Below are 12,285 nucleotides of genomic sequence, written 5' to 3' on the forward strand. Positions count from 1 at the left end.
TACATGCTATCTCCTCAGATAGATCAGGATCTTTTGTTTTGTACGGATGATCATGGACCTACTTTCTAGTAGCTCTCCATGATCAAATTACAGTATACTTTTTGAAGTGGTTCCTGACTTTCGTCATTATCACTTCAAGGTGAGATCTATCAACCTATCCACCTATCCACCTTGAAGACAAGTGTGTATAATAACATGATAATGGAATATGATTATGGTATATATACCTGTCATTCTCATATCCTTAAAGTAAACAAGATAAAGAATTATCAACACAATAACATGCACCTACGCGGTAATGTTTAGCCTGCTATATACCTAAATGGTATATATGATGTGATTCTAGAGGTTTATTTTATGGGGGTGGGGATTGATATCAAAAGTATACCCCACGTGCACGCATCTTGCACGAATAGCCCATTGAGCTGTATTGCCCAATTATTTATGAGCAAAGTCCTATAACTCCAAATAGTCTTGCTGGATATTCGATAAACCTTTTTTCATCTTTCATTTTTTTCCTCAAAATTAACTTAAATTTCAGTACTTCTGTGGGGGGGGGGGGGGGACATCAACCATTACTTCCACATTCACAAACCACAAACGGCTGGTATATGCCAAGTCACGACGGAAACCAGCGAACAGAATGTTTCCAAAGGATTGGATGGACTGTCTCACAACAGCAAAGAACCTTCTAAACAATCCTCACAATTAAATGTTAAAAATTGTGATGGAAACAGCTTTATGAGTACTTCTTCAATTGACTCAGAACATGATGTTAATTGGGCCCATACATGTAAATATTTCGGAGTCCAGGATAAATTGTTCAGGTTTCTTCCAAAGAAGGGTTTAAAATTATGTCACATTGATATAAATAATTCACTAGTGTCAAAGCTATCTGAACTTAAAGTTGTACTACGAAATCATCCTTTCCATGTTGTTGCCATCTCTGAGACCAAATGCGATGGTACAATATCCGATTCCGAATTAGATATTGAACACTACAATGTTTTCCGCAAAGACCGCAATCGACATGGAGGGGTGTAGCACTCTACGTGAAAGATGAAATAAATTGCTCATATGAAAATGATATCGTATGTGACGACATTGAAGCTCTTTGGGTTAAACTATCAATAAAACACTCAAAAACAATATACTTATATGTGTTATATACAGACCACCGAACTCGGCGTCTATTTTTTTTGATTTATTGAACAATATGTTAAATCAAGCTATCACAAACACAGATGCAGAAATTATATTACTTGGAGATCTAAACTGTGAATATGTATCCAGGTTATATTGATTCTATGTCACGATCTCTTGATGAAATCATAACTGATTTTCTGTTTGATCAATTAATTGATATACCAACAAGAGTGACGACAACGTCACAAACTATTATTGATCTTATATATTCCACTGATATGGACAACCACTCAATGAATGGAGTAATAAAAACATATTTCAGTGATCATTATATGATTTTCACTGTCTACGGTGATACAGATATTAGTCAAAAAGAAAATATTATAGAATGGAGAGATTTCAAAGGCTTTGAATTCTCTGAATTTCAGTCTCTATTATCCCAAGTTCATTTTGAAGATGTATATCAATGTGAAGATGTAAATTGTGCATGGGACATATGGTACAAGCCGCTGATGGAAATTATAAACAAATGTGCACCATACAAAAGAAAACGTATAAGAAACAAGGCGTGTCCGTGGGTGACAGGTGATGTAATTGCATTGATGAATACAAAAAGCAATCAAACTATCGTCATTATATCTTTGGAATCAATATAAAAGGTGTAGAAACCTTGTGACAAGGGAACTCAATAGGCTTTAAAAATCATATAATTATTACCTCTTTATTAGATGTTAAATCAGGTAACGCAAATGCACTGTGGGATGTTATGCGGCGTCTCACTAAGAAAAGGCAACCTAAACTATGACATTGAACGTAAACGATGTCGAAATATCAGACTTGAAAGAAATTCTCGAGCACTTCAATAGATATTTTATTGACTCAGATCAGGAACTCACTAACAATTTTGAACAAAATGTTGAGAATTTCAAAGATTGTGAACATATTAATGAAGAAAATTCGGAAAAGGAGACAAAAAGTGATTTGCTTAATTTCTCTATCATTTCTGTAGATTTCGTCATCAAAGAGATAAAATCTTATAGTTGCAACACAGTGGAATATGTATTCATAGTGTTCAGTAATTATACCAATCATAGTCACGAACCCTTTTTATGAGGCCGCCATCAATTACAAGCTTAACCGCTCACGATGGCGGTCTCCTGCGTTCATTAAATTTTGTTAATGTTCCTTTTTTATTATCAAAATGTGAAGTATATGCCCACACCATTTTTTTCCTTCAAATTTTGTATTATGTTTATATTGTATGCATTATGAATTATTTTGTATATTACAAACAATGTAAATATTTATGATAATGTATTGTGAACGCAGAAATAAAAATAAAACAAACAAACAAACAAACAAACAAGTGTGTTATACAATGCGAATGCGTACACATCAGTCTTAATATCAGAGTGAAAAAAAGTGCCCAACTTTATCGTTGTGGAATTACAATGTGTACACAGTTTAATTTTTTTTTCTCTCTGTGGTTAAGCCACTTTATGTTATTATTCTCAGTGTTGACACAGGACACTGGGATGATTTCTTACAGGAGCTGCTGGAGTAAATTTGACATTTTGGTTATATTACCAGATTTCCAGGGGGTGCTGCGTATGGAAAATAACACATACAGATACAGCACCCCCGCTTCCCAGGCCTATGCGCTGACACACTCTTCACATCAGTATGGAATGACTATGTGAACACACTGTGAATCCCAGTGTTTCACAGTTTGGTGTGTTATTTCCACCAGAAACATAATTCGTGGCACACATTATACAGACCTTGGTGTGATGTTATGTAAAATTAGTACAAGAATGACAAGGGACACACAATTTCATTTCTGTGTAATTTTTCTCTATTATAGGCCCTTGTCATTTGACTCGCGTAGATTTTCCAGGGGGTCACATATCATTAGTACAAACATCTTGATAAAAGGAAATGCAATATGAGAAAATTAGCCTCGTGGACCCCCCCCCCCTTGAAATCACTAACTGAATAGTTGGGATCAGCATTTACTTTTGTCACGTGCGATATGAAGATCATTTAGCATGAATGTCACTCGTTACTTTTTATGCATCCTTCGAAATAACATCGTTAGTTTTTAAACTCTACTAGCACCATCCATCCCTGATTTCGAACTTCCGCTGACTTCGAGCACCGAACTTCGACTTCCATCATGAAAACAAAATACTGGTATCAATTACATCTATAATATGTTAACATCGAAAGGAATTAATTCGTATACAGTTCAAAGAAAAAAAGTAAACTATATAAACTAACAGACTAGCATGACGAGAGAATGACCCGTTGAATAATTAGCAAAGCTGCAAGTATAGTGTCTGGATAGACAGACTCATACATCTTTTTTAAATAAACGTGTACAAATACACAAAAATTACCATTAGTCGAGTCGGAAATAGGGGTTCCCGTGCACCATCATGATATATATTTTTAACCAGCTTTTTTGTATTGCCTGAAGTGTCTAGTTAATGATTCTTGATGTTCCCTTGCAAAATCGTGTCCCATGGAGTCGGCCATCTTGGATTTTTCATGAAAATCAATAATTTTCATATTTTTTTGCACAGACAATGGGAAAATCGTGGATCTAGATCTGGTACAGTGACATAAACTGAACTTTGTGAAATCATAAAATCTAAGCTGAAAAACGATCACACTGAAGATCGCCAACACATATAGGCACACGTGGGACAGTATATTATTATTGCTGGAATAAAGACCCGACGGAAGTGCTCGAATCCGCGCTTATTTTGCTTATTTCTCAGCAATTACACAATTTCTTCCAGAATCCTTTGGCACATATTTTTTATTCATACAAACAGACACTTTGGTGATCATTATATTAAATTCTGCAGAAAGAGTAGAAATCGATTGCGATCATTGTTTGGACTGTCCGGTTAATATTTTTTGAAAAATAAGATAGTTTATGCCAAAATTATAATGTTTTTGGTCAAAAATTTGCATGTACATTGATATCTTTCTGATTTATCATTAACATCAACAACTAATGCAAAATATCAGCATTCGACCAGAAAGAGGATATATTAACGAGAATATCTATATGCTTCGTAACGGTATTAATGTCTTAACTTGCTTAGATAAAGTACAGATACCTCCAAATGCATGTATTACACGATATCGCGATAAAATGACACCAACAAGCAACCTCTGTGTCCTAGTCTCATTAGTGATACCGACTACAATGCGATCGCTGGCATACTTTTCAAGAGAGTACAATAAAATAAAATAAAATAACCGGTCTTACCTCACCTGTGTTGGTGTGACTAACACGCAGAAATGCAAGCAGTGAGCGTAACGAAAGAAAGATGTATATTACATATAGATGTTCATGTGGGCAAAAGGTATTTTCTATATATTAAAGTAACTGTAATGTTATTAAAGTAACTGTAATGTTAATGAAACCTCTTGGTAAAGTTAGAGGAGGCACTGCTCTGCATGTTGCATGTATTTACGTTCGGGCACCTTAAGCATAGTCTCGCAAGAGCCTGTCCAAGGTACCCGACCCTTATCCGTAGCTTGACTGTTAATATATCTTGCGTTTTGGAGCTCCCAATGTGGCAAAATGGTGTTTCCGCTATTTAGAAAAACAACTTTAATTTTCTTGAAATCACTTGGTGATGAGAGAGTAGGCATTTCTCTATCAGTTACACAAAGAAGTGCTGGCACAGCAAAGCCTACCCCCTCAGGGAGCTGCCGAAGTCACCCAACCCCTATTTCGTATTTTGCCCATTTCTCGAAAAATTCGCCATTTTAGAGCCCTTTCGAGGCGAAAGGCGTTTCTCCTTTGCAGTAAACAAATTTGTTGTTTTTAACCACTTGGAGATAAAAAAAAGTAGATCTTCCTTTATCAGCTACATAAAGAAGTGCTGGCACAACAAAGCCTACCCCCCCCCCTTCCTCAGCGGCATGCCGAAGTCACCGAACCCCTTTTTCGTATTTTGCCTATTTCTTGGAAAATTTGAATTTTGGAGCCCCAATTGAGGCTAAAAATCGTTTCTGCTATGTAATAAAGTCACTTTTATTGTTTTGAAATCACTTGGAGAAGAACGGGTAGACTTTGCTCTATCAGCTACATATAAAAAGATTCTGGCACATCAAAGCATACCCCCTCAAGGGGGCTGCCGAAATCACCCACCCATTTTTAGTATTTTACCTATTTATTGGAAAATCTATCATTTTGGAGCCCCTATTGAGGCAAAAATCACTTCTGCTATGTAATAAGGTTACTTTTATTATTTTGAAACCACTTGGAAAAAAGAGTAGACTTTCTTCTATGTGCTTCATATAAAGAAGTGCTGGCACATTGAAGCTTACCCCTCTCAGCGTGCTGCGGATTTCACCCACCCCTTTTCCGTATTTTGCCAATTTATGGGGAAATCTGCAACTTTGGAGCCCCCATTGAGGAAAAGGGTGTTTCTGCTATATATAGGAAGCCACTTTTATTGTCTTAAAACCACTTGTAGACAAACAAGTAGTATTTCTTATATTTGCTACATAAAACGAAGTGCTGGCACATTGAAATCTATCCTCCTCAGGGGGCTGCCGAAGTCACCCCATTTCTTTTTCATATTTTGCCCTTTATTGGGAAAATTTGCGATTTTGGAGCCCCATTGAGACAAACAGCGATTCCACTTTGCAGAAAAGTATCTTTTATTGTTTTGTTACCACTTTCTATCATCTACATAATTTATGACAACTTGCTGGCAGACCGATCCTACCCTGTCAGGGGCTCCCGGAGTATCCCCACCCTTTTGCCTATTTTCCCCCTATATTGAAAAATTCGCAGTTGTTAACCCCCTCATTCAGGTAAGGAGGCATGCTATGTGGTAAAGCCACTTTTATTTTTAAAACCACTTAAAGATTGAAGAATATGCTTTCCCCTATAAGCTACATGTAAAAAAGTGCTGGTAATTGAAATCGACGCTACTCAATTCAGGGATTGTTAAAGTCACCAAACCTTTTTGCCTATTTTCTCTCTTTATTGGAAAATTCGAAGTGTTTAGCCTCCATTTAGGCAAAAAGACATTACTGCTATCAAGTAAAGCCACTTTTATTTTTTGAACCCATCTGGAAATGAAAGAGTAGGGGAAGGCGGGGTAAGTTGTGACACTTTTTGCATTTTGAATGTTAGAATTGATATGACTAATAATATTGCAGAAATAAGTACCTTGCCTTTAAATTTGATTCTCGGGAAATATTTTTCACCTATATATAACTTTCTAACCCCACACTGAAAGTTATTGTGACCTTTGAAAAAAAAAAACGATGTCAAATGGCTCAACTTGCCCCATCTGTGGGGTAAGTTGTGCCACCTTCTGGGGTAAGTTGTGCCACAAAAACCATGTACATAATGTATGCGGGAAGAACCAGCATGACAATTTTTAATTCAAAGTCTTTTCACTTGCTAATTCTCTATAAATACCAACATCCTCTAAAAGTAAAAGAACTGTCATGTGAATTTGCTCCTTTCTGCCTGCATATATGGCTTTTTAAGGGTTGTTTTTTTATTATCATTATCATTATACATTACCATACGAATTACCATGGCTCAACTTGCCCCATGTTCATGATGTTGGTTGGCTCAAATTACCCCTTTCCGAACTTCATGCAATTTTTTTTACATCAACACACGGCATCCATCATGTTAAAGACTATGACAAGAATGAGAATCCATACCTGGACTAACAATATTGTTCTTATTTCTTTAACATATTTAAAGACGAAATAAATAAACACAATTTTGCCACATTGGGGGCTCCAAAATGCAAGATATTTTAATAGTCAAGCTACGAATAAGGGTGGGGTACCTTCGACGGGCTCTTGCGGGACTATGCTTTAAGGTGCCCGAATGTAAGTGCATGCAACACGCAGAGCAATGTGTCCTATAACTTTTCCAAGAGTTTTCATTAACACGTTAATAAATCTAGAAAATGCCTTTTGCCCACATGCACATCTATGCAATATACACCTTTCTATCACTACGCTAATTGCATGCATTTCTACGTGTTAGTCACACCAACGCATGCGCGTAGCCGGGGGGCGGCGGTGGTGGCGATCGCCCCCCCCCCCCAAAAAAAAAAACCGTCCCCAAAAAGAAAAAAAAAGAAGGGAAAAAGAGAGGAGAAAAGGAAAAGCGAAGGGAGGAAAGGGATGAAAGGTAGCTTTGTGGGTTTTTCTTTTTATTCTGTATTTTTTTTCTCAAAAGAGAAAATCCTACACTCTTGCTCTAAATTTATATATGAATTTTGCTTCCGCGCTGCGCGCGGTTAAATGACAATATTGCAGTTCTCCATTGTTTCCTCCACCCTTTCTCTAACCCTGTTTTTCCACCTCAGCTGTATGTGTTTCTTGCCAGTTAAAGTTCAAATGTATACATTAGGGCATGGAATTGGAGTATAAGGTTTAATAGGCCGAAGTATATGAAGTTATCTTTTTTTTTTATTGATCGCGCAACTTCTGGTCGGGTCGGCTCCGGGCGGGTAAAATCTTTATATTAATTTCGGCCGTCATCTCCATATAGGAAACTTCTCCCGCTTTTCAGCTCATAAAGCCCCTTTCACAATTGGCGCCTCACTCGTGCGATAATTTTTTTTTTCGAAAATATTTTTTCCGTCCTGTTGTAGAAGTGTTGTCTTTGAGTCGCAAGCAATATATAAAATCGTGAGGTGAACGACCACTGCACCAGGATACAACAGTCGTGAGACGTAATCGTGCGATTATTTTCATGTTTCCGGGTGCAACAGTCGTACAACGGCTGCAACGGTTGAACGATGATGCGACCAAGTCGCACGACATATGCGTTTTGTAGCGCCATATGTCGCGCGACCTAGCGACCCGTTGTACGACTACTACAACCGATCGTACAAGGCTACGACCCATTGTGCGACACACCGCACTACCTGTCGCGCGAGGTGTTGGCCTATAAATACGACACGCGATGCGACTTTCTTCATTACAACCGCTGATGCCTGACGAGACGCTGCTACAGTGAACAAGACACAACCAAAATACAAGCATCGGCATGGCCCCAAAGAAGTCAAGGAAAAAGAGGAAAAATTAGCCTGATGAGGAGGAAGGGCCCCAGTCTATACCCGTGGCCGAGGAGAAAGCTACTGCTTCTGTCATAGCTGGTGATGAGGGTGATGCATTTGGTGAAGCCCAGACCGAGGATGATGAAATGCTGCAGGAAGGGGGCCAAGATCCACCAGCCGAAGCCAGTGATGAGAACAACGTGACAGATGGCCATGCTACCTGCGGTATCACCAAAGCCATGGAGCAGGAGCTGGCCGAGTTTTTCGCTGACAATGAGTTCATCTACGACAAGAGCAAGGTGGACTTCAAAAACTCTAAGAAGAAGGAGCGCAAGTACATGGAGATGGCGGAAAAGCTGGGAGTCACCGGTAAGTAGTAGCTGAAAAATATGCACATTCCGATTTATTGATGATGTTTATTAGTTAAACATGCCAATTTTTTGGATGTTGACTAATTTCTTGCTTCTACATTTTGTATATTTTCAGTGGCCGACATCAGACTATGGTATAAAAGCCAGAGGACCATCCTGGGGAAGATGAAGACCGCTGGAAAGAAGAGTTGTCAGAAGGCCATCGTCCTTACCCACAGGCAGAGATGGGTCAATAATAACCTTGGTTTTCTGACGAAGCACATAGTCCATCGGTCACAGGGCTGCCAACTGGGCCACCTCAGTGGCCGAATTACTGAAGCCGCCTCCGACGAAGAGGGTTTAGATGAGGAGGGTCCAGATGCCAGCCAAGCACCCAGCTCCAACCAAGTCTCCAGCCAGGGGGCTGCACCTCCCAAGAAGAGGCAGAAGAGGGGGTCGCCCACCGATGTGGACAAGGCCCTCCTGGAATTCATCAGAACATCCACCGAGCAGACGGCCATCCGGAGCCAGGTGGATGCGGCACTCACCCAAGGCGCTGACGAGAGGCAGGCCTGGCTAGAATGGATGCTGCAGGCCGTCCGCCCACTCCCAAGACCCCTCTGGCGAGAGTTCACCAGGGACACTTTCAACTTGGTGAGCCGCTACCAGGATCGGGCGGACCACCTTTCCACCACCCCAGTATCTCGCCCCAGCACTCCCCAGATGATCCAGCCACTCAGGCCTCAGTCAGCGCCGATCGGCTTCACCCAGGACGCTCCACCTGCTTCCTTCCTTGGGATGCTCGGGCCAAGCAGCACCTGGACCCCTCAGAACCCTCAGGGAGGATTTCAGCAGCCCAATTTACAGGCCCCCTTCCAGCAGCAGCGTGCCCTCTTCCAGCAGCAGCACCCCCACTTCCAGCAAAAACAGCAGGCCCCCTTTAAGCAGCAGCAGCAAGGAGGCAGCAACAGCGCCAACACATCAATCATCACCCAGTTGAACTTGTCAGATGAAGAAGATGAACAGTGAACTTTTGTTAAGATTGCTTTTATTGTTACTTGACGAACTCTCTCAACTCAAATTATAATTTGACTATTTTGGAACATTTATTTCAAACTTTTTTAAACATTTACTCGGTGAATAGAATTCATTTTCGTTAACAAAATGTCTTGGAAAAAATATATAATTTTTAAAACAACATGATTAATGACAATATAAAATTTGTTATATCTGTACATCTTTTTTATTCTCATAAATCACGTTTTTTCAAAAATGTTTTTTTTTTATATTTCAAATACATGCTATTAAAGGAGAATCAACGTTTATTATTTCAAACATTTCATTGTCAAAGAAATTTTTGTTTAAAATAAATGTTGACATGATCATTCATTTCTTCTTTGAAATGATTCATTCCACTAAATCAAGGAGGCAGCAACAGCGCCGTCACATCAATCATCATCCATTTGAACTTGTCAGACTTGTCAAATAAAGAAAATGAACAGTGAACTTTTGTTTGGATTGTTATTGTTACTTGATGAACTCTCTCAATTTAATTTACAACTGACCCATTTTGGAACATTTATTTCAAACTTTATTCTAAACATTAACATGGTCAATAAAATTAATTATCGTTAATAAAATGTCTTTGAAAAATATATATCATGTTTAAAACAACATGATTAATGACAAAAGAAAATATGTTATATCTGTACATCTTTTTTATTCTCATAAATCACATTTTTTCAAACATGTTCTCCTTCATTATTTTATTTCAAACACATATTATTAAGGAGAGTTAACTTTTTAAATTTCAAACTACCTTTCGATGTAAAAGTAATGTATGTTTAAAATAACTGTTGACATGGTCATTCATTTCTACTTTGAAATGATTCATTCCACAAAATCATGATCGAAGTTTACATGCCATTTTTATGGCAGAGTCTGTGCTGTATCCCAATTAGTGCGCCAAGTGGCAGTCTATATCATGTGTTGTTGCCAGGGCAGGCTTCCAACTGGACTGTTGTAGTAGTGCTTCAGGTAAGTTCTCAGCTTCTTGCCCTCTTTGTTTGCCTGGTAGCCTCCGCCAACTCGTTCAACATCCTGCAGAACTGCTGCGTTTCTCCATGCCCCAGGGATGTGGTTGCCCAACTCATCTTCATGGTCAACGTCAATGTTCTGAAGCCCAGGAAAACGATCTCTCATTAGGTTGTGGAGGCACATGCAGGCCATGATGACTGTCCTGGCTTTTTCTGGATCAAGCTGTAGGGTACTCAACAAGCATCTCCAGCGATGGGCAAGGATGCCAAAGCTGTTCTCCACCACACGGCGAGCCCTCGAGAGACGGTAGTTGAAGATTCTCTCATCGTCGGTCTGCTCACGGTTGGAGTACGGCTTCTGCATCCATGTCCTGAGAGGGAAGGCGTCGTCCCCAATTAAGAAGTAAGGGGTGTCTCGGTCATCATCTGGCAGGGGCTCTGGATCTGACAGGCCAAGAGTACCATTCTCCAGTCCACGTCTCAGCGGGCTGTGGTTGAAGACCTGGGCATCCGATGATGAACCGGGATTACCAACGTCAGCCCAGAGGAACTTGTAATTGCCATCAACTAGGGCCAAGAGGATGAGGCTGTAGAAACCCTTGTAGTTGTAGTAGATCGTACCAGAGCCTGGTGGATTTCTGATGGCCACGTGTTTTCCGTCCAAGGCTCCGCAGACATGATGAAAGTTCCATCTGTCAGCGTAAGTCCGTGCCACTTCTCTCCATTCATCTGGGGTAGTTGGACAGGAAAATACTTCATCTTGGTATTCACTGATGATGGCCTGGCACACCTCTGGTATAAACAGAGAGATGGTATTATGGGCAACACGGAAGGCATACTGCAGGGTTTTGTAGCTGTTGCCGGTCGCAAGATATCTCAAGGTGATGGCCAGTTTGAGCCCAGGATCCAGTGGCTGCCGGTAGCGATAGGACTTCTCTATCCTCGGAGTGATGCGCTGCAACAGTTCAAGGAACGTTTCTGGTGGCATCCTCATGTAGTTCAGGAAGTCACCCTGACATTCTCTCTGCAACTCCGTCATCAGATTATCATACTGTCCAAACAGCACACGTCTCTCAATCCAGGGTTTGACCCACCACCTTCTTCTTTGCCTTGCATGTCTTTGACGTCTACGGATGAGTAAGGCCATCAATATGACATGTCTGTCTTGAACGTTTTGGATTTGCCTTCTCAGACTTAGCAAATGCAAGAGCCTCCCAGGAGCTATTGATCGAGCAGCAGCCATGTTTACAGTATGGATGGTCCAGACATTTGGGATGAAAGCTCAGGAGTTCTCGAGCTTATATTGGGGGTGAAAAAAAATCGTACAACGTTGCAAAGGGGGCAAGACAGGTCTTCCAATAGTCTTAGGGTGGTACAACGGACTCGTACGACAGGATGCATCATCGTACGACATGAAAATACTCGTGCAACACTCGTTCGGGGTCTTACGAGTGCGTGCAAAGTCGCACAACACTCGTACTGCCTGTCGTGCAATTATTTTTCATCGCGTCAGTCGCTCAAAATATCGGAGCAGCACGGTTTTTTTTTCCCGACCGAGATGCGACCATTTTGTCGCATCTGGATCGTACAATAAGTGGTACAACGGCTACAACGAGTCGTACAACGGGAAAAATTTCGAGTCGCAAGCCGTTGTAGTCTGTTTGGCAACAATTGTGAAAGGGG

The 12,285-nt window shown here is 40.3% G+C and overlaps 2 protein-coding genes across 2 annotated transcripts; one reads left to right on the plus strand and one right to left on the minus strand.

Annotated features, from left to right (window-relative positions):
* The first annotated feature begins 8,422 nt into the window (after positions 1-8,422).
* LOC135153742 (uncharacterized) lies at positions 8,423-12,285 on the plus strand. The gene is made up of 2 exons (XM_064097865.1): positions 8,423-8,585; positions 8,703-12,285. Exons 1-2 carry the CDS (start codon positions 8,456-8,458, stop codon positions 9,593-9,595), a joined length of 1,023 nt encoding a protein of 340 aa, XP_063953935.1. The 5' UTR covers positions 8,423-8,455; the 3' UTR covers positions 9,596-12,285.
* LOC129275804 (putative nuclease HARBI1) lies at positions 10,544-11,749 on the minus strand. Its single transcript, XM_054912288.2, has one exon. It carries the CDS (start codon positions 11,747-11,749, stop codon positions 10,544-10,546), a length of 1,206 nt encoding a protein of 401 aa, XP_054768263.2.

The sequence above is a fragment of the Lytechinus pictus genome, chromosome 3, assembly GCF_037042905.1.
Source record: "Lytechinus pictus isolate F3 Inbred chromosome 3, Lp3.0, whole genome shotgun sequence".
Lineage (NCBI taxonomy): Eukaryota > Metazoa > Echinodermata > Echinoidea > Temnopleuroida > Toxopneustidae > Lytechinus > Lytechinus pictus.

What these genes read in the sequence shown, in the direction of transcription:
- LOC129275804 (XM_054912288.2), bottom strand. Translation starts at nt 11,749, where the DNA reads ATGGCCTTACTCATCCGTAGACGTCAAAGACATGCAAGGCAAAGAAGA.
- LOC135153742 (XM_064097865.1), top strand. Translation starts at nt 8,456, where the DNA reads ATGGAGCAGGAGCTGGCCGAGTTTTTCGCTGACAATGAGTTCATCTAC. An exon ending in GGAAAAGCTGGGAGTCACCG is followed by an intron (nt 8,586 to 8,702) that starts GTAAGTAGTAGC and finishes GTATATTTTCAG; the next exon opens with TGGCCGACATCAGACTATGG.